Source organism: Neoarius graeffei, chromosome 7, assembly GCF_027579695.1.
Source record: "Neoarius graeffei isolate fNeoGra1 chromosome 7, fNeoGra1.pri, whole genome shotgun sequence".
Lineage (NCBI taxonomy): Eukaryota > Metazoa > Chordata > Actinopteri > Siluriformes > Ariidae > Neoarius > Neoarius graeffei.
In genome coordinates, this window is record NC_083575.1 from 71,021,374 (window position 1) to 71,047,887 (window position 26,514).

General features: G+C 43.5%; 1 protein-coding gene across 1 annotated transcript; it reads left to right on the forward strand.

Annotated features, from left to right (window-relative positions):
- Window positions 1–1,623: 1,623 nt before the first annotated feature.
- On the forward strand, window positions 1,624–24,914 carry sf3b5 (splicing factor 3b, subunit 5). Its single transcript, XM_060924834.1, has 2 exons — window positions 1,624–1,714; window positions 24,424–24,914. Exon 2 carries the CDS (start codon window positions 24,452–24,454, stop codon window positions 24,710–24,712), a length of 261 nt encoding a protein of 86 aa, XP_060780817.1. The 5' UTR covers window positions 1,624–1,714; window positions 24,424–24,451; the 3' UTR covers window positions 24,713–24,914.
- The last annotated feature ends 1,600 nt before the right edge of the window (window positions 24,915–26,514 follow it).

The following is a 26,514-nucleotide window of genomic DNA, read 5'->3' on the forward strand; positions in this document are numbered from 1 at the left end:
CGGCACCACAGGCGGGGTGGATCTCCTGAAATCCACCACCATTTCCTTGGTTTTGGTGGTGTTCAGGTGCAGCTGATTGGTCCGGCACCATCCCACAAAGTCCTCCACCAGACCCCTGTACTCCTCTTCCTGACCCTCCTTGATACAACCAACAATTGCAGTGTCGTCTGAAAACTTCTGCATGTGAATGTTCCAAATTTGTCAGATGGGGTAATATGTTTGGGTAACAGGACTGAGTGAAAACCCAGGGACACGACTAAAATGTGTATTTTAATTAAGATATTGTGGATTTCTTATGAAAAAAATATATTTAATCCATGGATAGGATATGGAGTCACACAACAGTGCAAAAGAAATACTGTTTCTGAAGGATTTTAATCATAATATTTCATTGTTAAGTATAAAGTTAGTGCAGGGACAGGTAACACATGCTATTTTTCAGTGTTTTAGGTAGTTTTTATTAATCCTTACAATTATATATCTTAAATTTGAAATCAGATCAATGTGCAGGACATTCTGCGTAATAAGGAAATGTATTTTAAAGTACATTTTTATGTGCATTTATACATATAATTTTCTAGGGACAGAAATGGCACCGATTCGGTGGAATGGCTCATATGCATACACGTATGAAGCCTGGAAAGATTAAACCTGGACAAAAATCAAGTCAAATTCATCTCATCTCATCTCATTATCTCTAGCCGCTTTATCCTTCTACAGGGTCGCAGGCAAGCTGGAGCCTATCCCAGCTGACTACGGGCGAAAGGCGGGGTACACCCTGGACAAGTCGCCAGGTCATCACAGGGCTGACACATAGACACAGACAACCATTCACACTCACACCTACGGTCAATTTAGAGTCACCAGTTAACCTAACCTGCATGTCTTTGGACTGGGGGGGAAACCGGAGCACCCGGAGGAAACCCACGCGGACATGGGGAGAACATGCAAACTCTGCACAGAAAGGCCCTCGCCTGCCACGGGGCTCGAACCCAGACCTTCTTGCTGTGAGGCGACAGAGCTAACCACTACACCACCGTGCCGCCTCAAGTCAAATTGTGTAACAAAATATAGCTCTACCCTCATTTAGCAGGTGAGTAAAAATAACCCAGGGTAAGATAGATAGATAGATAGATAGATAGATAGATAGATAGATAGATAGATAGATAGATAGATAGATAGATAGAACCCTGTGATGACCTGGCGACTTGTCCAGGGTGTACCCCGCCTTTCGCCCGTAGTCAGCTGGGATAGGCTCCAGCTTGCCTGCGACCCTGTAGAACAGGATAAAGCGGCTAGAGATAATGAGATAGATAGATAGATAGATAGATAGATAGATAGATAGATAGATAGATGTATTGTACATTACACATGACATTCTAACAAGACACATTTATCTGTAAATAAGGAATGTTTGGCTGCTTCATTAACTCATTTATTATAGCTTCATTTTCGCTTTTGGAACAAAATGGGAAATTAATCTACAGCCCAGACACGACATGCCCTTGTAACATACTGTTCAGTACACTAATAAGGGTTTAAAACGAAGCCTCGTTTCATGCGACAGTCCACAGCAAAACGGAACCCTGTTTTGTTCATGCTTTCCACCCGGACACTATTTGGAGAGGTTACTTCCGCTTTGCATTTCGTCCATCTGCTTTCTTTGTTGCAACGGAATTATTTTTTGGACCAAAAAAAAAAATCTTGAAATAAGGTACTGTGCTCATAGATGAACTTTGCACTTCAAAGGTATTTTAATGCTGTTTAGTGTTAAATAATTAATGGATATTTGGATATAACAAAGTGGTGCTTGCTAATTAGCAAACAAAACCGGTAACTTTAGCTCAAGCTAATACTGGAGCTAGCTTATTGTGTGTACCTGTGTAACTCGGTCATGTTTGAAAACGTTTTAATACTCGAGTTTTTCCTCTCAGACCGTGATGACCTTAACGTAAAGCCCATATAAGGGTTGTTTTACAATCAGGATACAAAGTTTGTGTCACAGGGGTCCAAAATTCAAATTGATTCAAACTGGTTTTAAAAAAAAAATAAAAAATCAAATCTGCACTTTTGGAGCTACCTGTGGTCAAAAAAAGCACTTTTTCTAAATGACACGAGTAATTTTGCTAAATATGACACATTGCCATACATTCACCAAAAATAACGTTATCACCAAATTTTTTTTTTTTGCATGGTAAATAGAGCTATCACAGGGCTACAATAAACAACCAAGTTTATTTAGTCAAGCCTTTTGATATTGAACATAAGTGTTAAATGTTATTTTTAGCTTGCATACCCTGATTGTAAAACAACTCATAACTAAGCGTTTCTGTTTCTGATGCACTGTTAAGGCCAATTTATGCTGACAACCCAGTCCTCGCAGACGCCATCGCAGATAGCATCTGCGTAGCCCCCCCACCTTCGCAGACGCTCTGCGCGCACCTCCCAAAAATTGTGACCACCGCAGAAGCCTCGCAGACAAGAGGGCTCTGATTGGTCCACTCTACATCCGCTGTACACGCACTTCCGCTTCCCTACTTTCCCGGTTTGTTTTGTTTTCACGACCGCCATTTTTAAAAACACGAGCGAAGATGGAGCAGCACGAAGAGTGGTTGATCGAGGAAGTACGTACATCTATACGACTCCAGTTCTAGTCATTATAAGTAACCGGAGGATAAACACCCCACTAACCACACCCACCAACTACTCCTAGCGATTTCGCGACTTCGCGCCCCCTTGCGTTGTGACGGTGAATAACATCGCGCACGCCTATTACTCCCCGCTCAACGATAAATTACAACTGTCTGTGAAAAGCTATCTGCGAAAGCCTTGTCGCAAGAGCATGCAGAGGCCATTACTAGCACCTCATACACGACCATGTCACTGCTGTGCAGAAAGATTATATATTAAACCTATTTTCTGAATAAATGAAGTTTCCAGTCAGTGATGCTCTTGTGGTAGTTCATTCACAGTAATGGACAGAGTAGAGGAGGATGGGAGAAATTGTGCACACTGGCAGATGGACTGCAGTCAGTAACGGTGTACCTACTCTTGCAGGTGTATCTGTTAAAATATATTGGCAACTTTCACATAAGCAGTTGTAGATAGTCATAAAAGTTGAGCAAACTTGTAGAGAAACAGGTTTCAGGTGAAAGACCTTCGTCATCTGTGTAACAAAATGCTGCTGAGGCTGTGGGAGGTGAAACTAGTCAATATTCAAAATGGCTGACTGTGGTAGTCATCAAAACACGTTTATTCCATGGGGGTTCCGAGACTGTAGATGAGCTCTTTCTCCTTGTTACCTCACTTCATTCCTCTCATCAAAAGTAGTACAAATAAAGATGCAGTTGAATTGCTGTTGAAGTGTCTCACGACTGAAAAGAAGAAATCCTTCATTTGGATTGTACAAAGGTGCTTGACAGAATGATCATTCACAGAGGCAGCGGCGGCAGGAAGTTTTGGACGTGTGGGTTAAACCCTCTAAAACGCTATTTCTCGCATTTTGAGAGGCAAATTTTGGTGGAGTTTAAGTTTAATGTCTCTATTAGAGTACATTTCATCCATGTATTTTTTCTATATGAAACAGAACCAATGATACTATAATGTAATTATGTCTACTTCGTATCGTTGTGTATCTTCCATAACCCGGGACGGAACAGTACCGTCACGTATTTTCTTATATTTGCCTGCCGGGTTTTTATATGCTGTTCCCATCCTATGTATAACAAGTGTTCCATCCCGCAATACCATTTTTGTGACATTTTTATAAGCTTACCTTTTTTGTTCCAGTTTCACAGAGACATCAGTCACGTCCACCATTTTATTAATCGGTACTTGCATTAGTACTGGAGCAGTGGCTAGACCCAGCTTGGAGCTGGTCTAGAATGGAGAAGTAAGGCACCTCCTTCCCTCCACTAGCCTGGGTGTACACCTTGGGCAAGCGTTAGCACACCCTAATGCCTCCCCTGTCAGGGATATGACATCTCACTGACAGATGGGGTTCGATAGCCTTGGCGGGCAGCTCATCTAGGAGAGGGAAAACTCCAATCTCAAACCTCCGCTGCCTTGCGGGCATACCCTTTTGCGGGAAAGGCTTCGGGAGTAAACCCCGAGGATAAATCTGGTGCCGGAGTCCCATTGGCAGTTGGTTTCTGTGCACAGGATCCCTCTGACAACTCCTGCGATGTTGCTGGACCCATAACGTACTGGTGTACTCCTTTCCTTTGGACCACCCATCAACGTGGAGAGGGGAGTCTTTCTGTCTGGGTAACAGTCAGTCTCCTGAATTTCCTACCCAGGCCCTGCACACTGGAGAGGACACTCCATCTTCGCTATAACAGCGTAGGCACGACACGGGAAGCAGCAGTCTACCGGTTATAAGTCACGGCTCGATTGATGTAGAGCTAGGCGCCAGGGGCTTCTTCCGACGGTGGGAGAGGCTGTTGAGCCTCATTAGACAGCTACCGCCCACCTCAAACTGGGCAGCCCCCAGTCAATTAGGTGCTGTCTCGTCATGATCTGCCTGCCTCGTAAGGTGGACGAGGTCTAGGATAATACCGAACAGCGGATCATAAAACTATCACCAGGCACAAACAAAGGAAAACATAAATCTCACACTCTTAAACTGGGCACTTGGAATGTCAGGACAATGACACCTGGCCTGACTGAAGACCTAAATGCGATATGTGATGCTCGAAAGACTGCCGTGATAGATCTGGAACTATGCAAACTACAGTTGGATATTGTTGCCCTTCAGGAAACTAGACTACTTAACTCAGGCTCTATCAGGGAAAAAGAGTATACTTCTTTTTTTTTTTTCTGGCAAGGTCGTCCATCAGGGAGCACGAGAGAATATGGTGTTGGTTTTGCAGTCAGAAACAACTTGTTAGAGTCCATTATTCCTCCACAAGAAGGTAGCGAACGTATCTTGTCCCTGCAGCTACAGACATCTGTTGGGTTAGTGGCAATCATCAACTCTTATGCTCCAACAATGTCTTCTACTTATGATGCTAAAGACCAGTTTTTTGATGAACTCAGTGTAGCCATCAAAAAGATCTCCAGCACTAATAAAATCTTCATTCTAGGTGACTTTAACGCTAGAATTGGTAAAGATCAACACTCGTGGCCAAACTGTCTGGGTCACTTTGGCGTAGGAAGGCTAAGGCTACGTTTACACTAGACCGTATCTGTCTCGTTTTCTTCGCGGACGCACTGTCCGTTTACATTAACCCCCCTGAAAAAGCGGGGAAACGGGAATCCGCCAGCGTCCACGTATTCAATCTAGATCGTATCAGCTCCGGTGCTGTGTAAACATTGAGAATACGCGAATACGCTGTGCTGAGCTCTAGCTGGCGTCTCATTGGACAACGTCACTGTGACATCCACCTTCCTGATTCGCTGGCGTTGGTCATGTGACGCGACTGCTGAAAAACGGCGCAGACTTCCGCCTTGTATCACCTTTCATTAAAGAGTATAAAAGTATGAAAATACTGCAAATACTGATGCAAATACTGCCCATTGTGTAGTTATGATTGTCTTTAGGCTTGCCATCCTTCCACTTGCAAGTAATAAGTGATCTGCGCTGGGATCTCACACACAGCGGCTCAGTCCCGAATCGTGGCTTGTTCACTTCACTCGCGCGCTCTGTGAGCTGCGCAGGGCCGGAGTGCACACCCTCCAGAGGGCACTCGCTGTTCAGGGCGGAGTGATTTGGAGCGCAGGATGCCTGCGGAGCCGAGCGTATCCGCGTATTGGTGTTGCTGTGTGCACGGCTAACGGTTTTAGTGTCAACGCGAATCGTTTTAAGAACGTTAATCTGATGATCCGCTGATTCGACGTAATGTAAACGTAGCCTAAATGAAAATGGTCAATGGCTGCTTGAACTATGCTGCCTGCATAATCTGTGTTACCAACACCTATTTCAACACTAAACCACATCACAGGGTCTCGTGGAGGCATCCCCGTTCTAAACATTGGCATCAACTCGATTTGATTCTGACTCGGAGGAAGGACTTACAATGCGTCAAGCTCACTTGCTCATACCACAGCGCTGATTGCGATACTGACCACTCTTTAGTTTGCAGTAAAGTGAAGCTAATCTCTAAAAAGCTTCATCACGCAAAAAAGAAGTGTCTATCTCACATTAACACAACTAACACACGTGATCCAGAAAAGGTCCAGAAATTCACATCGTTATTGGAAAGTGCTCTATCCAGCACAGCTACCAGCTCTGCCTGCAAGCGTTGGGAGCATTTTAAGAACGTTCTCTACAACTCTGCCTTAGAAGCCTTTGGTAAAAAACAAAATAAATATCCTGATTGGTTTGAAGCTTACTCAGAGGAGATACTACCAGAGAAGATACTCAGAGGAGATACTAGAAGAGAAGAGACAAGCACGATTATCTTACAAAAACACCCCTAGCAAGGAAAATCTTCAAGTTTTACGATCAGCACGCAGCAGAGTAAAGCAAACAGCAAAGCATTGTGCAAACAAGTATTCAACTCTGTTCCAAAATACAAAAAGCTGCAGACACTGGAAATGTCAAAGAAATGTATAATGGTATCAAGTAGGGCTGTGCCGATAGACGATGCCATCGTCCATCGACGATGGTGGTCATCCATCGCGATGGAGAGCCACCATCGTGATACCACGCCCCCTCCTGTCATAAACATGCATATACGGTATCATCTGGGCCTATTTAACCTAAAAAGTTAGTTTTTTGTTAGTTTAGTTAGTTAGTTTTGTTTAATATATAAATATATTATATAACGTGTGTGTATATATATATATATATATATATAAATACATAATTATATAAATCATTATAAAGTAATATCCTATTACCGCTTGTTCACGTAGGCTATGGTGCAGGGACGTGCTAGTGAACATAACACAAATACAGTATGCTACTAATAATAAATTTCGACTTCATTTTTTAGCCTACACTATACTTTTAATGTAAAATTTGTCATGTTGTTCAAACAAATAGCCACTATTAACGACTTCAGTCAGGAAATATTGCACCTTATCAAACGGCAGTGAAGCGCAGACTTCGGCAGAAGTCAAATAACTTTAATCTGGTAAATAGGCCTACTTTCAGACACAAAATGGTCCACTCTAAGCCATAATGTCAACCCAAATGGAAGAATGAAGGTGATTCTGATAAATGTAAAGACAGTAAAAAAAAAAAAATTAAATCATGATTTTAAAAGCGGCTGCAGTAATTCAAACACTAATAAATTGGAAAAATTAGCGCGTTCAAGTGCGCACTAAAGGCCGAAACGCATCTTCAGTTGATATGGTGTAAATAAACAATAAGTAATAGCTTAAGTGTAGTTTCTTCTCATAATTTGAATACTAGTCTTTCATTGTTAGAGCAGATTAATATCTTGCCGTGATCAGTGAGTGCTCGGGGAGGTTCATTTCCACCTGCGCTTTGCGCAGCTCATTTCTCCGAAGCCAGCTGTGCGCAAACGCAGTGTTGACTGCTCGGCAAACTCCAAACGCTCGGTCTGTACTGGCCCTCTGTTGCGCAAGCAAGTTGGTTATGGCCAGGTTCAGATTGTGCCCAAAACAACTTAACCACGGCCATTTCAATTGCCTGATGGCTGTGACAATAATCGCCCCGTTGTTATGCAGGCGATCTTTTTCTCCTCTATTTTCCATTCGGCAAGTGTCTCGCGCAATGCGTCTTCTAAATTGTCCGCTGAATGTGTCTCTGGCATGGAACTCGTCTGCAGGCATTTGGACTGCATTGCCCACTCTCGGTCCACATAATGTACGGTAGCTGACATATAGGGCATCATGTTGCAGCTGGACCACTTATCCGTTGTCAAGGCCAAATATTCCACATCACCTAGCGCTTTTTTTCCTTTACGTGCCAAAGCCTCGGATGAGTATCTAATACTTTTAATAATAATAATATATTTAATAACGTGGTATTAAAATTCCCCCCCGCCCACGATATCATCGTCCATCACGATGTTTGCACTGTAAACATCGTCGATGCCAATTAAGGGGACATCGCACAGCCCTAGTATCAAGAAGGCGTTTGGCCCCACAAAGAAGTCGACTGCCCCTCTAAAAACTTTGGCAGGAGAAGTCATACAGGACAGAGAGAAACAGATGGAATGCTGGGTGGAACACTATTCCGATCTTTATGGAAAAGAGACTGTGGTAAATGAAGGTGCATTGAATGCTAAAGAAAGACTACCAGTGCTAGTAGACCTTGACAGAGAGCCAGATCTGGATGAGGTAAACAAGGCAATAAAGTTACTTGCCTCTGGAAAAGCCCCCGGTAAAGATGGCATACCCCCTGAAATTCTGAAATGCTGCACCAACAACATTCTGCTAGCCGAGTTACATGAGATCCTTTGTTTATGCTGGGGCAAAGGAGTCATTCCTCAGGACATGCGTGACGCCAACATTATCACACTTTACAAGAACAGAGGTGACAGGAGTGACTGCAACAACTACCATGGGATATCCCTTTTAAGCATTGTTGGCAAAGTGTTTGCCAGAGTAGTGCTGAAAAGACTACAGGTTCTTGCTGAAAGAGTGTATCCAGAATCTCAATGTGGTTTTAGAGGAAACAGATCGACTATCGACATGGTGTTCTCTCTTAGACAACTTCAAGAGAAATGTAGAGAACAGTGTAGACCGCTCTTTATTGCATTCATTGATCTAACTAAAGCATTTGATCTTGTCAGTTGTGCTGGCTTGTTTGAGATCTTGGATAAGATTGGTTGCCCTCCCCTACTTCTCAGGCCAAGTTTACATTAGACCGTATCTGTCTCGTTTTCTTCGCGGATGCACTGTCCGTTTACATTAAAACGCCGGGAAACAGGAATCCGCCAGGGTCCATGTATTCAATCCAGATCGTGTCTGGTCCGGTGCTGTGTAAACATTGAGGATACGCGGATATGCTGTGCTGAGCTCTAGCTGGCGTCGTCATTGGACAACGTCACTGTGACATCCACCTTCCTGATTCGCTGGCGTTGGTCATGTGACGCGACTGCTGAAAAACGGCGCGGACTTCCGCCTTGTATCACCTTTCATTAAAGAGTATAAAAGTATGAAAATACTGCAAATACTGATGCAAATACTGCCCATTGTGTAGTTATGATTGTCTTTAGGCTTGCCATCCTTCCACTTGCAAGTGGTAAGTGGCGCGCATGCCCGATATGCACTGAGATCACACACACAGCGGCTCAGTCCCGAATCACTGCTCGTGCGCTTCACTCGCGCGTTCTGTGAGCTGCGCAGGGCCGGAGTGCGCACCCTCCAGAGGGCACTCGCTGTTCAGGGCGGAGTGATTTGGAGTGCAGGATGCCTGCGGAGCCGAGCATATCCGTGTATTGGCGTTGCTGTGTGCACGCGAATCGTTTTAAAAACATTAATCTGATGATCCGCTGATACGGTCTAATGTAAACCCCACCTCAATATCATCAAGTCTTTCCATGACAATACCCATGGCACAATTGTCTTTGATGGTTCAACGTCTGACCCCTTTGTCATTCGAAATGGAGTCAAACAGGGATGCGTACTTGCCCCCACATTATTTGGGATTTTCTTTTCCGTACTGCTGAAATAGGCATTTGGATCGTTTACTGAAAGCATTTATCTATACACTAGATCAGATGGAAAGCTTTTTCTCTCCCGTCTGAAAGCTCTAACCAAAGTTCAAATGAGATGTCTCAGAGGTGGTGTTTATATTAGACCATATCAGCGGATCATCAGATTAACGTTTTTAAAACAATTCGCGTGCACACAGCAACGCCAATACACGATTCGCGTGCACACAGCAACGCCAATACACGGATACGCTAATCACATGACTAATTAGACGGCACGTCACATGATCCCAGTGCATATCGGGCATGCGCAAGTCACTCACCACTTGCAAGTGGAAGGATGGCAAGCGAACACCTTCTCCAGCAGATAAACACACCTGGCTGTGATGTTCATGTTCTCACTGAGTTTAAGCGCCTGAAGGAGGTAAATAAGTTGAAATGTGTAAATAAACCTCAGTGCGGCTCAGCGCTTCCTCCTGCGCTCCAAATCACTCCGCCCTGAACAGCGAGTGCCCTCTGGAGGGTGCGCACTCCGGCCCTGTGCAGCTCACAGAGTGCGCGAGTGAAGCGCACGAGCAGTGATTCGGGACTGAGCCGCTGTGTGTGTGAGATCCCACCGCCAGCGAATCAGGAAGGTGGATGTCATAGTGACGTTGTCCAATGACGACGTCAGCTAGAGCTCAGCACAGCGTTTCCTCGTTCCTCAATGTTTACACAGCACTGGATCAGATGCGAACTGGGTTGAATACGTGGGCCCTGGCGGATTCAAGTTGTTCCGCCTGTGGAGTCGTTTCCCGGCGTTTTAATGTGCACGGACAGTGCATCCGCGACGAAAACGAGACGGATACGGTCTAATGTAAACACCACCAGAGAATTTCTCTTTGCTGACGATGCTGCTATCACCACTCATTCAGAAGAAGAACTGCAAAAACGAATTGATTCCTTCAGTTCCACGTGCCAAGATTTTGGTCTCGTTATGGGCCAAGATGTAGATTGCCCAGCCTCAATCAAAATTGCTGGCTATGAATTAGTTGTTCATGACTTTGTGTATCTAGGCTCTTCAATATCTGATACTTTATCATTAGATGCAGAGATAAGCAAGCGTATTGGCAAAGCATCTACAACAATGTCAAGGCTTACAAAGAGAGTGTGGGAAAACAAATACCTGTCCGATTACACCAAGATACAAGTCTACAGAGCTTGTGTTGTGAGTACCTTACTATACGGTTGCGAGTCATGGACCTTACATGCATACCAAGAAAGACGATTGAATAGCTTCCATATGAGATGTCTTCATAGCATCTTGGGTATCACCTGGAAAGACAAAGTACCAAACATCGTACTTGAGAGAGCTGGGACCATCAGCATGTATGCCACCATCAAACAAAGACGCTTGCGCTGGCTGTAGTACGTTGTCCGCATGAACGATGGTAGAATACCAAAAGATCTTCTCTATGGCGAGCTTGCTGAAGGAAAGCGCCCGACTGGCAGGCCAAAGCTACGGTTTAAGGATGTTTGTAAACGTGATCTGAAGGCCGTCAACATCAACACCAACACTTGGGAAAAGCAAGCCGCTGACAGAGCCTTATGGAAGCAAGCAGTGAAGACTGGTATTGACTATTTTGAGTCTTCCTCTAGACAGAGTTGATGAGAAAAGACAGCTGAGAAAGAAGCGCACCCAGCTACCTTTGCCTTCAACACAGTTTCTATGCCCTAACTGTGGCAGAGACTGTCATGCCAAAATCGGCTTAATGAGCCACTCAAAAGTGTGTAGTCCATAGTCTTCGAGACTGAAGGAGGCCAATAATAACTTGCATTAGTCATCCCGCTTTTATAGATGAGCCCGTCTCGTCATGTATGATAAAGTTAGAAGAAAAACCATATTGTTTAGTTTTGTCAAAACATATAACTTAACTACTATTTATTCATCTATTTTACAATTTCTTGCCTCTTCCCCTACCTCTACCTTTTCGTTTCTTCAGCTGACATTGTATACATTTCAAGTTCTTATCTTTTTTGATCTGTGCTTCTGTTTTATGGCCCATGTTTTTGCAATCAGTGTGAAACCACATTTTACTCGAGATGGCACTCATTCCGCCACACAGGATTTCTTTGTGATGTCACGGCAAGGTATGTTCCGTAATTGGAGTTTGGGGCTTTTAGATCAATTTCGATTGAGAATATTGTGACTATAACATTAAGGGTTGTTTTACAATCAGGGTATGCAAGCTAAAAATCACATTTAACACTTCAATATCAAAAGGCTTGACTAAATAAACTTGGTTGTTTATTGTAGCCCTGTGATAGCTCTATTTACCATGCAAAAAAAAATTTGGTGATTAACGTTATTTTTGGTGAATGTATGGCAATATATGTCATATTTAGCAAAATTACTTGTCATTTAGAAAAAGTGCTTTTTTGACCACAGGTAGCTCCAAAAGGGATGCACTTAAATCATTCTTTATACCATAAAACAAATATTTGGTTCCATATCATTGGAAACATACTAGTTAAGTTTTAATGTTGAATGCCAGTAAGTTTTCAGACTATTTTGATCAAATTAGTATGTAATTGTGTCAAAAAAATGTCCTCTCCGAGACAGCTAATTTTTCAATATAAAATAACATATCTAAAATGATTATTTTCATCCTAAAATGTGGTCAAGATATTGGGACATAAATATTATAGACAGCTAACCTAAAGCTTGCAGCCTTATATTTAAAAGCACTATGGAAGTAGTGGATTCTGAATTGTCAAAAAAAAGTCCTCTCTGAGAATCACTTCATTTGTTTCTCCCAGCCCTGCTTAAAGCTACACTTAATCTTCTTTATCTTATAGCAGATTACACAAAACTACCATGCACATGTCAAAAAATTACCTGAAATCTGTTCCTTAACTTGTCCTTCACTTAAAAACTGGTACAAGAACCAGTTTGAATCAATTTGAATTTTGGACCCCTGTGACACAAACTTTGTACCCTGATTGTAAAACAACCCTTAATATAATGTGACGGGATATAATAATACTGGATCAGTTCATTCCTGTAACCGCATTGCGGTCGTAGGGAGGTATGAGAGATGCTGACCTAGACAGCTATGTCATGGCAGATGCTGTCATTGCTGTCTTTCTCCACTTTGGCCTGTCCTTGACTTCACACAGCAGGCTGTTCATACCCTGACCAGTCCAAGCCTTGACATCGTCTGTCCAGCTTTTCTGTGGTCGGCCTCGTCGTCTTCCTCCTTCAACTGTTCCCTGGAGGATTGTTTTGGGCAAGGAGTCATGTCTTGCAATGTGCCCAAACCACTGAAGCTTCTGTCTTTTCACTATTGAGAGCAGGGGTTCTTGTGGTCCTGCTAAGGTGGTGACTTGTCCTCTGACATACTCATTGGTCTTATGTTCCATCCATGAGATGCCAAGGAGCCTGTGGTAGCTCTTCATTTCGAACGCTTGCATACACTTCTCCATCTCGGCTGTCAGAGTCCAGCTTTTGCATCCATACAGGAAGGCTGACAGGACTAAAGACTTGTAGAGCTTGAGTTTGGTCTTGAAGCTTAGTTCTTTACTTTGCCATATTTTCCTGAGGCCTGGCATGGCTGATGTGGCGATTGCGATCCTGATTTTTATCTCTGCAGTCCATCTGCCATCTTTGGTTAGAGTGGAACTGAGGTACTTGAATGCCTCAACAACTTCTAGCTGTTTACCATTCATTGTAATGCTGGCACTGCTGTTGCTGTTCACCATTACCTTGCTTTTGTCTGAGCTCACCTCCATGCCATATGCTCCTGCTCTGTCTACCAGTTTGTCTGTTAGCATCTGGAGTTCTTGGTTGCTGCCTCCCATCAAGTCGATGTCGTCTGCAAAACGGAGGTTGCAGAGTGGATGGCCACCGATGGAGATGGCTGTATGGTGCCCCTCAAGTGCCTCTCTCATGATATTCTCAAGGTATAGATTGAAGAGCGCCAGAGACAGCAAGCAGCCTTATCTGACACCTGCTGTGGTCTTAAAGAATTCTCCAACTTGGCTATTGAGTAGAACAGCACTGTTTGCATTGTGGTATAGCATCTGAATCACCTGAACTAGCCCTTCCTCGATTGAGAAGTCACTGAGGACTTTCCACAGGCCTTCGTGCCAGACTCGATCGAATGCTTTCTTGAAATCTATAAAGTTGTGGTAGAGGTCCTTTTGATGTTCAAGGTGTTTTTTGATGAGCAGTCTGCAGTTGAAGACCTGTTCCACTGTGCTGCGTCCAGCTTGAAAGCCAGCTTGTTCTTCGGCCAGGATGCCGTCAGCTTGACTAGCAAGTCTTTGCAGGATTACCTTGAGCATGACCTTGCTTGGATGGCTAATGAGGCTTATTGTCCTGTAGTTCTGGCATTGACGAAGATTACCTTTCTTTGGCAGTGGAATGATGAGGGACTGGGTCCATTCTTCTGGCCACTCTTTGGACTCCCAAATCCTCTGACATATTGTAGTGAGGATCTTAACTGTCTCCTCTCCACCATACTTTAGAAGTTCAACTGGAATGTTGTCTGGCCCTGGTGACTTCCCCTGTTTCAGACCATGTACTGCATGTTCCACCTCTTCTTTCAGAACTGGTAAATCTTCTGCCTCCCTCGTACTTCTATCCTTGTCTAGCAGTGTAGTGTCCGGAGTGATTGGGTGGTTGTACAGGTCCTTGCAGTACTCGGTCCATCTCTCTAAGAGTGCTGCTTGTTCTGTGAGCAGCTCCCCCTCTTGATTTTCAATGACAGACATTTGGTTCTGAATTGTCTTCATTAGGGTCTTTAGTGTGCTGTAGGCTTCTTTGCTGCTGCCTTTCATACCCTTTTCAATCCTCTCGCACTGTTGGGAGATCCAATGTTCTTTTGCTTCTTTCATTTTTGATCGGACCATTCTTTTTGTGCATCGGTACTGCTCTGCTGCCTCTGGACTTGTATGTTTGGTCCCTTTTAGAGCCCTGCGCCTATCACAGAGGTCTAGAATGGCATTGGAGACCCAGGGAAGTTTCTTCTTCCCAGCACTACTTCAGCTGTCTCCAAAATGGCATCCTTATAGCCTCCGTCAAGCTCATTGATGTCGCTGTCCAGGAGGTTCAGTGCTGCAAATCTTCCTCCCAGCTGGACTTGGAATGCTGAAGCTACTGTGAAGTCCTGTAGCTTCTCTAGGTCAAACCTGATCCGAGGGTTTGCAGTGGGACGTTGTTTTCCGAGCTTCAGTTTCATGACTAGGAGAACTAGGTCATGATCGCTGCCTATGTCTGCGCCAGGATATGTCAGAGTGCGTGCTTTATTGATGCTAGATACTGGATAATCAAAGAATACATGACAGTGATGCATGTGAGTACAAGATCTTCAGTATGAAACCCCTGAATATTTAGAAAGCATAACGTTATTGTAATGTCCTGTTCCGGTTCATACTTTCTGTACTGGGTTATGGGAGGCACCTATTGTCGAGAGGATAACACCCTCTTACCATAGGTTGCTGTCAACACATCATGACGAAACTTCACACAGTGCTAGTCAGATATCTCAATGATTAGATCAAATAGCCTTGGAAAATTTAAATAAACACGTAATACCTAAAAACCAATCACATCTCTCAGCAATCCTGTTTTGACGGAGGAATAAGCTCGTGGAAGTAATATTCCCGATTCTTCAAGGACCACTGTCAGCTCCCGGGAAATCCAACTGGCTGGTAATGACCGGTCGTGACCCCAGATCGGGTGCAAATTAAATATATATTTTTCTGTTTGTTGCATGTTTTTCAAATCAGAACAGTGTGATATTGGTGTATTGAAGCACATATGAATGACACATGGGGTTGTATTGGTAAATTGGAAAAACTACATTACATTACATTCCCTTAGTTTTCTCATGGAACCCCCCCCCCCACACACACACACACACACACAGTGAGAAAATTTGTCCTCAATGTCTTTGTTGAATTAAAGAGCTAATAATTTATATACCTGCTCAGCCATGTGGTATAAAGCAAGAACACAAATAACTGTCGTTCCTTTAGTCTTCAGTGTGAGTAAACATTCATTTATTTCTTGGTTTGTGAAATTTGAGTTGGGATGTTAAAATTTATACTGAAAACTTGCCTCGTTATCATCAAGCAACTGGGGTACCTTTGTCAAGCCCAAAAAGTTTGCAATGGATCTTTGTCTGAAACTCCTTCATACTGATTTTCAGTGAGTGGTCAGGGCAGCAAGCGAATTCATGTAGATCTAGAGTACCATCAAGTTTTTGGGCACCCAAAACTGCTTGTATGCCTCGTGAATGCTATCTAGCCATGCGGACAGGTCACGAGTTATGTCAGATACAAATGTAGCAACACTGCCATAGCCTTGCTGTCACAGGGTCCCTGCTTTGGCACGAGTACCCAAGGAGACCAGACACGTCTAGACAGTTGCCACAGCAACGGGTTAATTAGTCCACAGAATATTCATAAATCAGCTTGTCTACTAAAAGTGATGAGTTTTGCAGTTCTGCATAAGCCAAATAAGGAAAATCCTGGAAAGCGGAGGCAATCGGTGACATCAGGGCCAGGCTAGTTTGCATCAGTTTTGGTGTGAATGAGTGCTACCAACCTACAGTACAAAATGATGCCGCCAGGATGAAGGGATGCAGCGGGCTTTAATAAGGGAAAAACAAAGGTGCGTAGCAGGCTGTTTATTCACACTACTCTCTCTCCTTTTCTTCCTTGTAAATAATCAAAGGACTCCCATCGTTACTTGGGGGGCAGCGCGCCCCCCCCCCCCCCCCCCCACACACACACACACACATAATTTTGGGGGGGGGGGGCCCTGTCACTGATTCAGTCTCCTCTTGGTTTCTCCTGTTTGTGACTGATTACATCTCTTGCAGGAAAGATTGTAATGGGGACTGATGAGTACCAAAAACTCATCCTTTAACGTCTGATTTTAGTGGCTGCGTTTATAAACTTGAACGACCAGTGTCCGTTCAAGAAAGAACAAGGAGCAGATTCAGAATCAAGTTTATTGCCAAGTACATTCTCACATACAAGGAATTTGCTTTGGTGATTGGTGCTTGAACGGTTAAGATAAAAGAATTAAATACTGTAAGTGGTTGTTTCAATAGAATTTAAAAAATTTGTATATAAAATAATCTGAAATATACAAATTTCAAAAGTGGACGTATTTTAAGGAGTTTGTGCATGGGTTGTTTTGAAGTCCAAGCTGTACACTATGTCTCGGAATGTGCAATAACAGATCACAGGATGAAGATGAAGAGTCATGATATGAATGTATGAAGAGAATAGAATATGTGCAGTGGGTTAAATAAATAGCCAAGCTGTACAGTGTGTCGGAATGTGCATTAAAAGTTCACAGAATGAAATGTGCAAAATCGCAGCTCAGAGATGAAGTGCATTAATGTCAGATTGAAAGTGTGCGGTTAGAGTCAGTGGGGGTGTTGGACCATATTGATGAGGCCAGCTGCAGTGGGGAAAATGCTGGCCTTATGGCTTGAGATATTTGTTTCTAATGGACCGTAACCTACCAAAGGAGAGCAATTCAAAAAGTTTGTGTCCAGTCAGTCTCCCACCTGTAGGCAAACTCGTCCTCATCAGAGATGAGTCTGATGAGGGTGGTGTCATCTGCGAACTTTAGGAGTTTGATAGGCTGATTACTGACTGGAGGTGCAGCTGTTGGTGTGCAGGGAGAGGAGTAGAGGAGAAAAGACGCAACCTTGTGGGGGGGGTCCGGTGCTGATGGTTTGGGAGTCAGAGATGTGTTTCCCCAGCTTCACGTGCTGCTTCCTGTCAGACAGGAAGTCAGTAATCCACCTGCAGATGGAGTCAAGCATGCTCAGCTGGCAGAGCTTGTCCTGCAGAAGAACCGGGATGATGGTGTTGAAGGCGGAACTGAAATCCACAAACAGGATCTTGGAATGGGTTCCTGGGGAGTCCAGGTGCTGGAGGATGAAATGAAGAGCCATGTTTCAGATCTGTTCGGTCTGTAGGGGAACTGCATGGGGTCCAGGAGTGGGACAGCACAAAGCGCTCGAAGGATTTCATAACCACAGAAATCAGGGTGATGAGTATGTACTCATTTAATCCTGTGATCCTTGGCTTTTTGGGGACAGGGATAATGGTGGAGGCCTTGAAGCAAGCTGGCACATGGCATGTCTCCAGTGAAGTGTTGATGTCTGTGAACACTGGAGATAGCTGATCAGCACAGTGCTTCAGGGTAAATGGTGAGACAGCGTCAGGACCTGCTGCTTTGCAGGGGTTCAGTTTCTTAAAGAGGTTGTTGATGTCTCTCTCCAGAATGGAGAGAGTTGAGACGGTGGTGGTGGGTGGATGGGCCTCCAGGATAAAAGGTTGTAGAGAGGCCCTGGCAGCAGTGGGGGAGTGGGCAGGTAGGAGCTGGAGTGTGGAATCACGGGGGATGATCTCAGGACAGTTGCATTGTTTGTTTTTTGTTTTTCAAAGCGACAGTAGAACTAGTAGTTGGCTGGCCAGGCGCAAGTCGTTAAGAGTGGGGGGGGGGGCTGATGGTTTGTAGCTAGTGATCTGTCTAAAGGGCTCTGCATGCTCTTGCGACCAGGCTTTTCGCAGACAGTTGTAATTTATCGTTGAGCAGGGAGAAATAGGCGTGCGCGATGTTATTCACCGCCACAACGCAAGGGGGCACAAAGTCGCGAAATCGCTAGGAGTAGTTGGTGGGTGTGGTTAGTGGAGTGTTTATCCTCCGGTTACTTATAATGACTAGAACTGGAGTCGTATAGATGTACGTACTTCCTCGATCAACCGCTCTTCGTGCTGCTCCATCTTCGCTCGTGTTTTTAAAAATGGCGGTCGTGAAAACAAAACAAACCGGGAAAGTAGGGAAGCGGAAGTGCGTGTACAGCGGATGTAGAGTGGACCAATCAGAGCCCTCTTGTCTGCGAGGCTGTCTGCGGTGGTCACAATTTTTGGGAGGTGCGTGCAGAGCGTCTGCGAAGGGGGGGGGCTTCGCAGACGCCATCTGCGAGGACTGGGTTGTCAGCATAAATTGGCCTTAAGCCCTTTCCAGACAGATTATAGACATTGGCTGAGAACTGCTGTTGGAGTTTCTCAGAGTACAGTCGTTTAGCAAGGCAGTGAGAGAAGCTAAACCTGTTCCTAGACTCTTTAAACCTGTTCCTGTCCCCACTTCTGGACACTTCTTCCTTATGCAACTTTCGCTGTCTGAGCCTGTCTATGAACCAGGGTTTGCCAATATTGTAACTCGCTCTGATTCATGATGGAATGCAGCGGTCCTCATAGAAGCTGATGTAGGACGTCACAGCCCCTGTGTACTCATCCAGACTATTGGTATCGGGTGGACCAGGACATGGTCAGAGTGGCCCAGTGCAGGGGATGGTGTGATGGGTATTGTTGACTGTAGTGTAGCAGTGATCCAAAATATTCTCCTCTCTGGTTGGGTGTTTAATAAACTGTATTTGCGTAGTTCGTAGCTGAGGTTACCTTTGTTAAAGTTGCCAAAGCCAATAAGATAAGAAGACCTTTATTATCCTGCAGTGGGGAAATTTTCTGTTTGCAGCAGCACAGTGGATGGCAGCAGAAGAGGACATATCAAGCCACACAATAACTAGAGAGTCTGGGTTAGTCTGCTCCACACCCAGTATTTGGTTGGCCAGCATGCGCTGTGCATTCTGCACATTGGCCTGGGGTGGAATGTAAACACTGACCAGAATAAATGAAGCACACTTATGGGGGGGGGGAGTAGCAGGGTTTATAATTTAATTAAAAAATGATTCCAGGTCTGGAGAACAGTGTTGCAGGATTACTGACACATCACTGCACCAGTTGCCATTTACATACAAACAGATTTTGCCACCCTTTGTTTTGCCAGAGGGATCTGTGTTATGGTTCGCTCTGAAAAGTTGGAAGCTGGTTAGCTACAGCGCAGAATCCAGTAGGAGTCCGCAGAGTCTGGTATGAGTCTATAGAGCCACGTCTCCATGAAGCATAAAATGGAAGATGTAGAAAACTCCGTTTCTCCCCACCAGCAGCTGGAATTTGTTCAGTTGCACAGTGAGTGTACACTGGAGAGAAATATTGCAGGGAGTGTAGTGCGAAGTCTGCGCCAGTGGAAGTACGCAAGTGCGTTTCCCTCTCCTCCGGCATCTCACGGAGTGAGCAAAGGTGAGCACACCTTTGACCAGAATGTCCAATAATTCCACGGGTGACACCAGAAAAGTTGGTAATAAGTCCACTGGAGTTGTTCCCCTGATCAAGAGCTCTTCTCTGGTGAAAGAGATTCAGGTATCACAGCAGTGAACTGAGTTTACAAGCAAAATAAGACACAACAACATGCACCAACATGCTGAGGCAGCCATCCACGGCGCCATCTTGTCAAAAGATTTTATGTTCTTGTCCCATCTGAGTGTATTTAATGCCTCTAAACCCCACTTTTTTTTTTACCTTGTACAAAGCAACAATCATTATGTTGATTGACCATGTGTTTTCAAGCCATAGCTGATCCAAAAGGCCATAAATTGATGGAAAATCAATAAGATCAGCCAATTTTCACGGAATCTGCCAAGACTCATCCGGAAGACCCCGAAGGGGTGCGTGATGTCACACATGTAACAAAGATCCAGATATCAATTTCATTCATGTGCAGCAGTGGTTAGGCCAGTCTCGATATGGAATCATGTTTTGGAGAGAATTCTGATAGTGATTGGGATTCTTATATGTTGGATGAAGGGGCAGATGATTATCAAGGATATTCTGGAGTGAATGGTTCTCTCTTTGAGCCCCCAAGACGAGAAACTGCCAGTTCACTCAGTTCATGACAGTCTTCCTCTGTAGTGTGTGAGAGATGGAGACATAGACAGAGAGATGTGCAGAACATGGTGGTTACCTTTCATCATGTTTTCCTGAACAAAACTAAATGTGTGCGCATTTTTTCTTTCTGTTAAAGTGTATTGGAGATAAGATCGGATGTCGTGAGCGTGTAAATGTTGCTCATAATCCTGTGTGTGTGAGTGAGAGAGAGATAATAAGGGAATCGATGAACTGTCCCAAATGTCAGATCAAATGTTATTTATTAAATAAACGGGTTTCTTTTTGCTTCAGTAATTCCCATGTGGTCGTTCTGGTGGTGATGAACACTTGATGAATCAGATTTGTTATTAGTAGGTGACACAGTCTGCCCACTTTGTTTGCACAAACCTCACACACTGTCACTTTAGATTTCCCCCCCTTGGAAATTCATGAACCTAATGTCCTGTTACATGGTGGGGGGGGCAAAGCCCCCTGGCCGAAAACAAATTTTGCAATTTCTAACAGTCAATTGTTAGCTCTCCATGGTCCATCTGAAATAGAAATTCAACAATCATTCCTGGGTCTCATGGCAATTACAGTTTGTATGCCACAAAGCCCAATCAAGATTTGGGAAATCAGAACATAACACGAACGCTTGCAGAACGAAGAAATTGAATGTATAATGACAAACATACAAAATATCAATAACTTTTAAAATGTAAACTGGGCAGGGTTCTCCACTTTTCAAAAATAAAAGGTGGTGGAGGGGATGGGGCCCCAGTGGGGGGCCAGGGGGACGAAGTACCCCTGAAGCTGACAGACTTTGGGCTTTTTTGACAGTGAAACTGGCCAATAAATGGATAGGAAATGCTAAATCATTATTTAAAATCATTTTACAAAAAATTAACACATTCTTACTGTACATATCTTTTATTGTCAATGTGAGACTCATTTGACATTTCAGTTGAGACTGATATGCCTGTTGCGCATCCCTGAATTATATATATATATATTTGTGTGTGAAAAATAAATGAACTTCCGTGCATAAACAAAATACCCAATTAATAACAATAAATGCATATATTTTTTACAATACACAATGTTAATTGGGTGAAACCACTCCAGTCAATGCACGAGTTGGTGCGCGTGCCCGAGACTGGCACTACAAAACCACTCCGGCCTCCGTAGTTCGGGTCCTTTGACCTAGGAACCTGGAAGTCCTGCAGTAAACAAACACTGAAGCAGCAGGAAAATGCAGCTCTCGCATACATGATCACAGATACGTAAAATAAAAGACCTGAACTTAACTAATGTGTGTGTGCTGTTATATGATTACTGTGACTGTGTATGGTCAGAAAAGATGATAGATAAGTGTAACCATTGCACAATAACGAGTTATTTAGCTGCTGGCTAGTTATTTTGGCCACTTCAGGTAGCCCCATATGCATTCGTTTAATGGTTTTCCGTGTGTTAAATAGTTACAAAATTATACTAAAGCGAATACTTTACGATTTATTTGATGTATACTGATGAAGTTACCTATTTTAATTTTTATTTATTTATTTTTTTGTGGGCCAAGGGAGGGGTGGTGGTGCACCACTTTAAAAGTGCCCATGGAGAATACTGCTGGGCATTTTCCGCAAGACTTGCCAGTTTTTTTGCTGCAAAGCCGAAATCGAACAGCGTTCGCTTTGGGTTTTTTTTGCGGTCGCCATCATGCTTATACCATACAGAATAGGGTCGCCATCTTACCATGTGGGAACCACGATATACTATAATTTAATACGCGCTAAATAATTGGACGATATAAAAAGGATTAGCCAGGCAGTTCCCATCTTTTATCTAGTCACATGTACACAGCCTCAGCAACCAAACGGCGTGCAAGTAACGGCGTTCCTTATCAAAGAAGTCTGACGAGAAAGTTCGAACAATTACGGGAAAATTGCATTTGGTCGAAAAACAACCAATTCAGACGTCATTTCAACCAATGAGTTCGATCAGCAATCGGTTACTAATGAAAACCTTGGATGTCATGTGAGATTAGCCCTGGGGCAAGGGTGCCTTCTTCCGGGATCCGGAAACCATGATTTATCAATAGTTTTGTGCTTGATAATAAAATAACAATTAATTTATATTATTCTCCCCCCTGCTTTATTTATTAATTTTGGTCGTTACCAATGATGTCTATTAATTTTAAAGCATTACAGAAAGGCATTACATACACTTTAAAAAGGAAAGCAGTCTCAGAACCATCCTGAAGTATTCAAGTTTTAAGCATTTGTTTTTAGGTCAGTGCATCCATGCATGTACACTATATATACAAAAGTTTGTGGACACCTGACTGTCACTGTTGCCACAGATCTGGAAGCACACAATTGTATAGGATGTATTTGTATGCCATAGCTTTACAATTTCCCCTCACTAGAATCAAGAGGGGGGTGGCGCGGTGGTGTAGTGGTTAGCGCTGTCGCCTCACAGCAAGAAGGTCCGGGTTCGAGCCTCGTGGCCAGCGAGGGCCTTTCTGTGTGGAGTTTGCATGTTCTCCCCGTGTCCGCGTGGGTTTCCTCCGGGTGCTCCGGTTTCCCCCACAGTCCAAAGACATGCAGGTTAGGTTAACTGGTGACTCTAAATTGACTGTAGGTGTGAATGTGAGTGTGAATGGTTGTCTGTGTCTCTGTGTCAGCCTTGTGATGACCTGGCGACTTGTCCAGGGTGTACCCCGCCTTTCGCCCGTAGTCAGCTGGGATAGGCTCCAGCTTGCCTGCGACCCTGTAGAACAGGATAAAGCGGCTACAGATAATGAGATGAGAATCAAGAGGCCCAAAGCTATGGCATGACCCTGTCCCTGTGCACAAAGTGAGCTCCATGAAGACATGGTTTGCCAAGGTTGGAGTAGAAGATCTTGAGTGTCCTGCATAGTCTGACCCACTCCTCCTTTGGTGTACGTAATTTTATACATGCTGTGTGGTGTGTGGTTTTGTTTTTTTTTTTTTTCCTAATTTTGCTTCGGAAAAGACTTGGTCAAGCTGGGGAAGGTCAGATTACTGTGTTTGGTTCACTCTACTCAAATGCCATGTGGGTTTGACTGGTAATGAAAAAGCAGATAATGCTGCTAAAGGAGCCCTGAATGAAGAGATTTCTGAATGCCAAATCCCTGTCTCTGATATCAGACCTGTTCTTTCTTCCTACATAAGTGACAAATGGCAAGCTGATTGGACTAACTGTGCTGGCAACAAGCTGAAAGAAATATGCACTAATGTGAAACAAGTGACTATTCAATCTTTTTCATGTAGACATGACCAAGTTGTCTACACAAGGGGTAGAATTGGACACTCTAGACTAACACATGGTTTTCTGTTAACTGGAGGTGAACCTCCACTTTGCGATCTTTGTGGTGATCTCTTATCAATTAAGCACATTTTGTCTTGCCCTGCTTTTAGAATACAAAGGCAGAAGTTTTTTAAAGAAAGCACAATGCTAGATATTTTTAATAAGGTTTCACCTTTAAAGGTTTTAAACTTTTTGAAGTGCATTGATGTGTACAAACGTATTTGATGTATTTATTTATTTATTTTATTATTGGTTTTAATTAAAGAAAGCACAATGCTAGATATTTTTAATAAGGTTTCACCTTTAAAGGTTTTAAACTTTTTGAAGTGCATTGATGTGTACAAACGTATTTGATGTATTTATTTATTTATTTTATTATTGGTTTTAATTTTATGTGATATTTATTACCTGTATTGGCCATGAAATAGCCATAGATGCTTAAATGGCAATAAATGTAAACAAACAAAACAAAACTCAAATGCCACATTACCTCAATTTTGCTGCTTCAGAGGTATGATTCTTCCCCTCCCCCAAAAAAACTTAGATTTTGCAGAGTTTGAAAGTCCTTAGAACTTTTTTTTTTTAATAATTTGGTACTTTTCAAAAAGTTTCCACTTTGTTAAATCAAACTGAAAGTTTCAAAGAGGTGCATAATTTTCCCATGAGCTTTTACTCATTGAAAGGATTTGCAGGAATAAACTCAAATGACCTCATCCAGTTTCTTTCTTTTTTCCTCCTTCAGTGGCTTCACACCTGACCTATAAACAAAGATGACGGACCGTTACAACATCCACAGCCAGCTGGAGCATCTGCAGTCGAAATACATTGGCACAGGACACGCAGACACCACCAAATGGGAATGGCTGGTGAACCAACACAGAGACTCGTATTGCTCCTACATGGGTCACTTCGACCTCCTCAATTACTTCTCCATCGCTGAGAATGAGAGCAAGGCTCGTGTGCGCTTTAACTTGATGGAGAAAATGCTGCAGCCTTGCGGACCTCCTGCTGACAAACCTGAGGATGCCTAGGATGAAACAATGCTCAAAGAGAACTTTAACCTTTTATGTTTATCGGGGTCAAGTTAGAATGAGACTTTTTAAAGGTTTTTTTTGTTGTTTTTTCAATTAACTAAATGAATTTTGATATTTCTGCCATTTTTGTCTGTGACTCATAATTGTGTTTGAAGAAAATAAAATTGGAGAAAGTGTCCACTCTTTCCCCCACCATAAATTCAGTTTATTCTGTTCATTGCTATTAAACAAATATTCTTTGTTAGCCTCACAGGTGCAGTGTGCAAGATGGACAAAGTACAGTAAGATGAGGTGATGTTCATAGAGGAGACTGTTAACATGGTTGTATTAATGCTAAGTACAGAAATGTTTTATAGATCATCTTTTGGCTGCTCCTGATTAAGGGTCGCCACAGCGGATCTTTCGTCTCCATTGCTCCCTGTCTTCCGCATCCTTCTCTACCACTTCTGCCACTTTCATGTCCTCTCTCACCACATCCATGTATCTCCTCTTTGGCCTTCCTCGTTTTCGTGTGCCTGGCAGCTCCATCCTCAATATTCTCCTTCCAACATGCTCTGCATCTCTTCTCAGGATGTGCCCATACCATCTCAGTCTCATCTCTCTTAGCTTCATTCCCAAGCTCTCCACATGTGCTGTCCCTCTGATGTGCTCGTTCCCTATCCTGTCCAACCTCCCATCGCAAACCTTAACATCCTCAACTCCGCCACCTCCAACTTTGCCTCCTGTCTCTTCGTTAAGGGTACGGTCTCCAATCCATACATCACAGCTGGTCTCACTACTGTCCTATACATCTTACCTTTCACTTTTGCTGGGACTTTATCACAAATGACTCCCGAAATCCTTCTCCAGCTGCTCCACCCTGCCTGCACTCTCTTTCTCACCTCACTATCACAGCCCCCATTTTCCTGCACAGTTGGCCCCAAGTACTAGCCTAGTAAACTAGACCCACCCGCCTAGCAGCCAAAAATATTTTTGCCTAGCGAGTGGGTCTAGCCTCGCACCATATAAACAAAAACACTCCGGGCATCAAATCGTGCCCGCCAATCACAACCCAAGGTTTTTGTTTGGATTCTTTGGGTGGGCTTTTGTAGGAGTGACGACAAAGCTGCGCGACGCTGGAGAAAGCACAACAGGAAAGATGGCTACGGCTATTGAACAGCGCTCATTTGACTCCGCTTTGGAATCAGTTTTAGAAGAATTAGACTTGGAGTTTTCGTTGAAACATGAGCAGAAAGAGGCTCTCCGCTCATTCCTTTTCAAGAAGGACGTTTTCACTGTTTTGCCGACCGGCTATGGCAAAAGTCTGATCTACCAGCTGGCTCCGCTCATAGCCAAAAGGGTGGGGCTAGTTTGTGCAGTACGAAGAATTAATAAACAGCTTTGAAACATTTACTTTTTGATTGTTTATTTTCCTGTTATTTTAAATTTAAGGGAAATTATTTCACCAAACACCACTAAATTAAAAACTCTCAAACAGTTTAAGCAAACCCTGAAAAACATTTGAAAAAAATGAGTGTATGTTAAGTATGTGGTACAGACTCCAAACTTGTGGTCATTATCTCCAAACTTCTTAATATCTAGAACCTGTTTATTAATTAATACGCATTTTGAAAAATTATTTATTTCAAGGTCTCCCCCACTGCACGCTCTGACTATGTCACAGTCACTGTTGCGCTGATTGGTCAGAGCGTTGGCCTATACGCACAGAGACGGTTTGAAAGACAGCGGTTTGTTCCTCCCACCCCCGTCGGAAATGTCTACGGATCGAGGCCAGACTAAATATTCACATTTAGTCTGGC

What these genes read in the sequence shown, in the direction of transcription:
- sf3b5 (XM_060924834.1), top strand. Translation starts at nt 24,452, where the DNA reads ATGACGGACCGTTACAACATCCACAGCCAGCTGGAGCATCTGCAGTCG.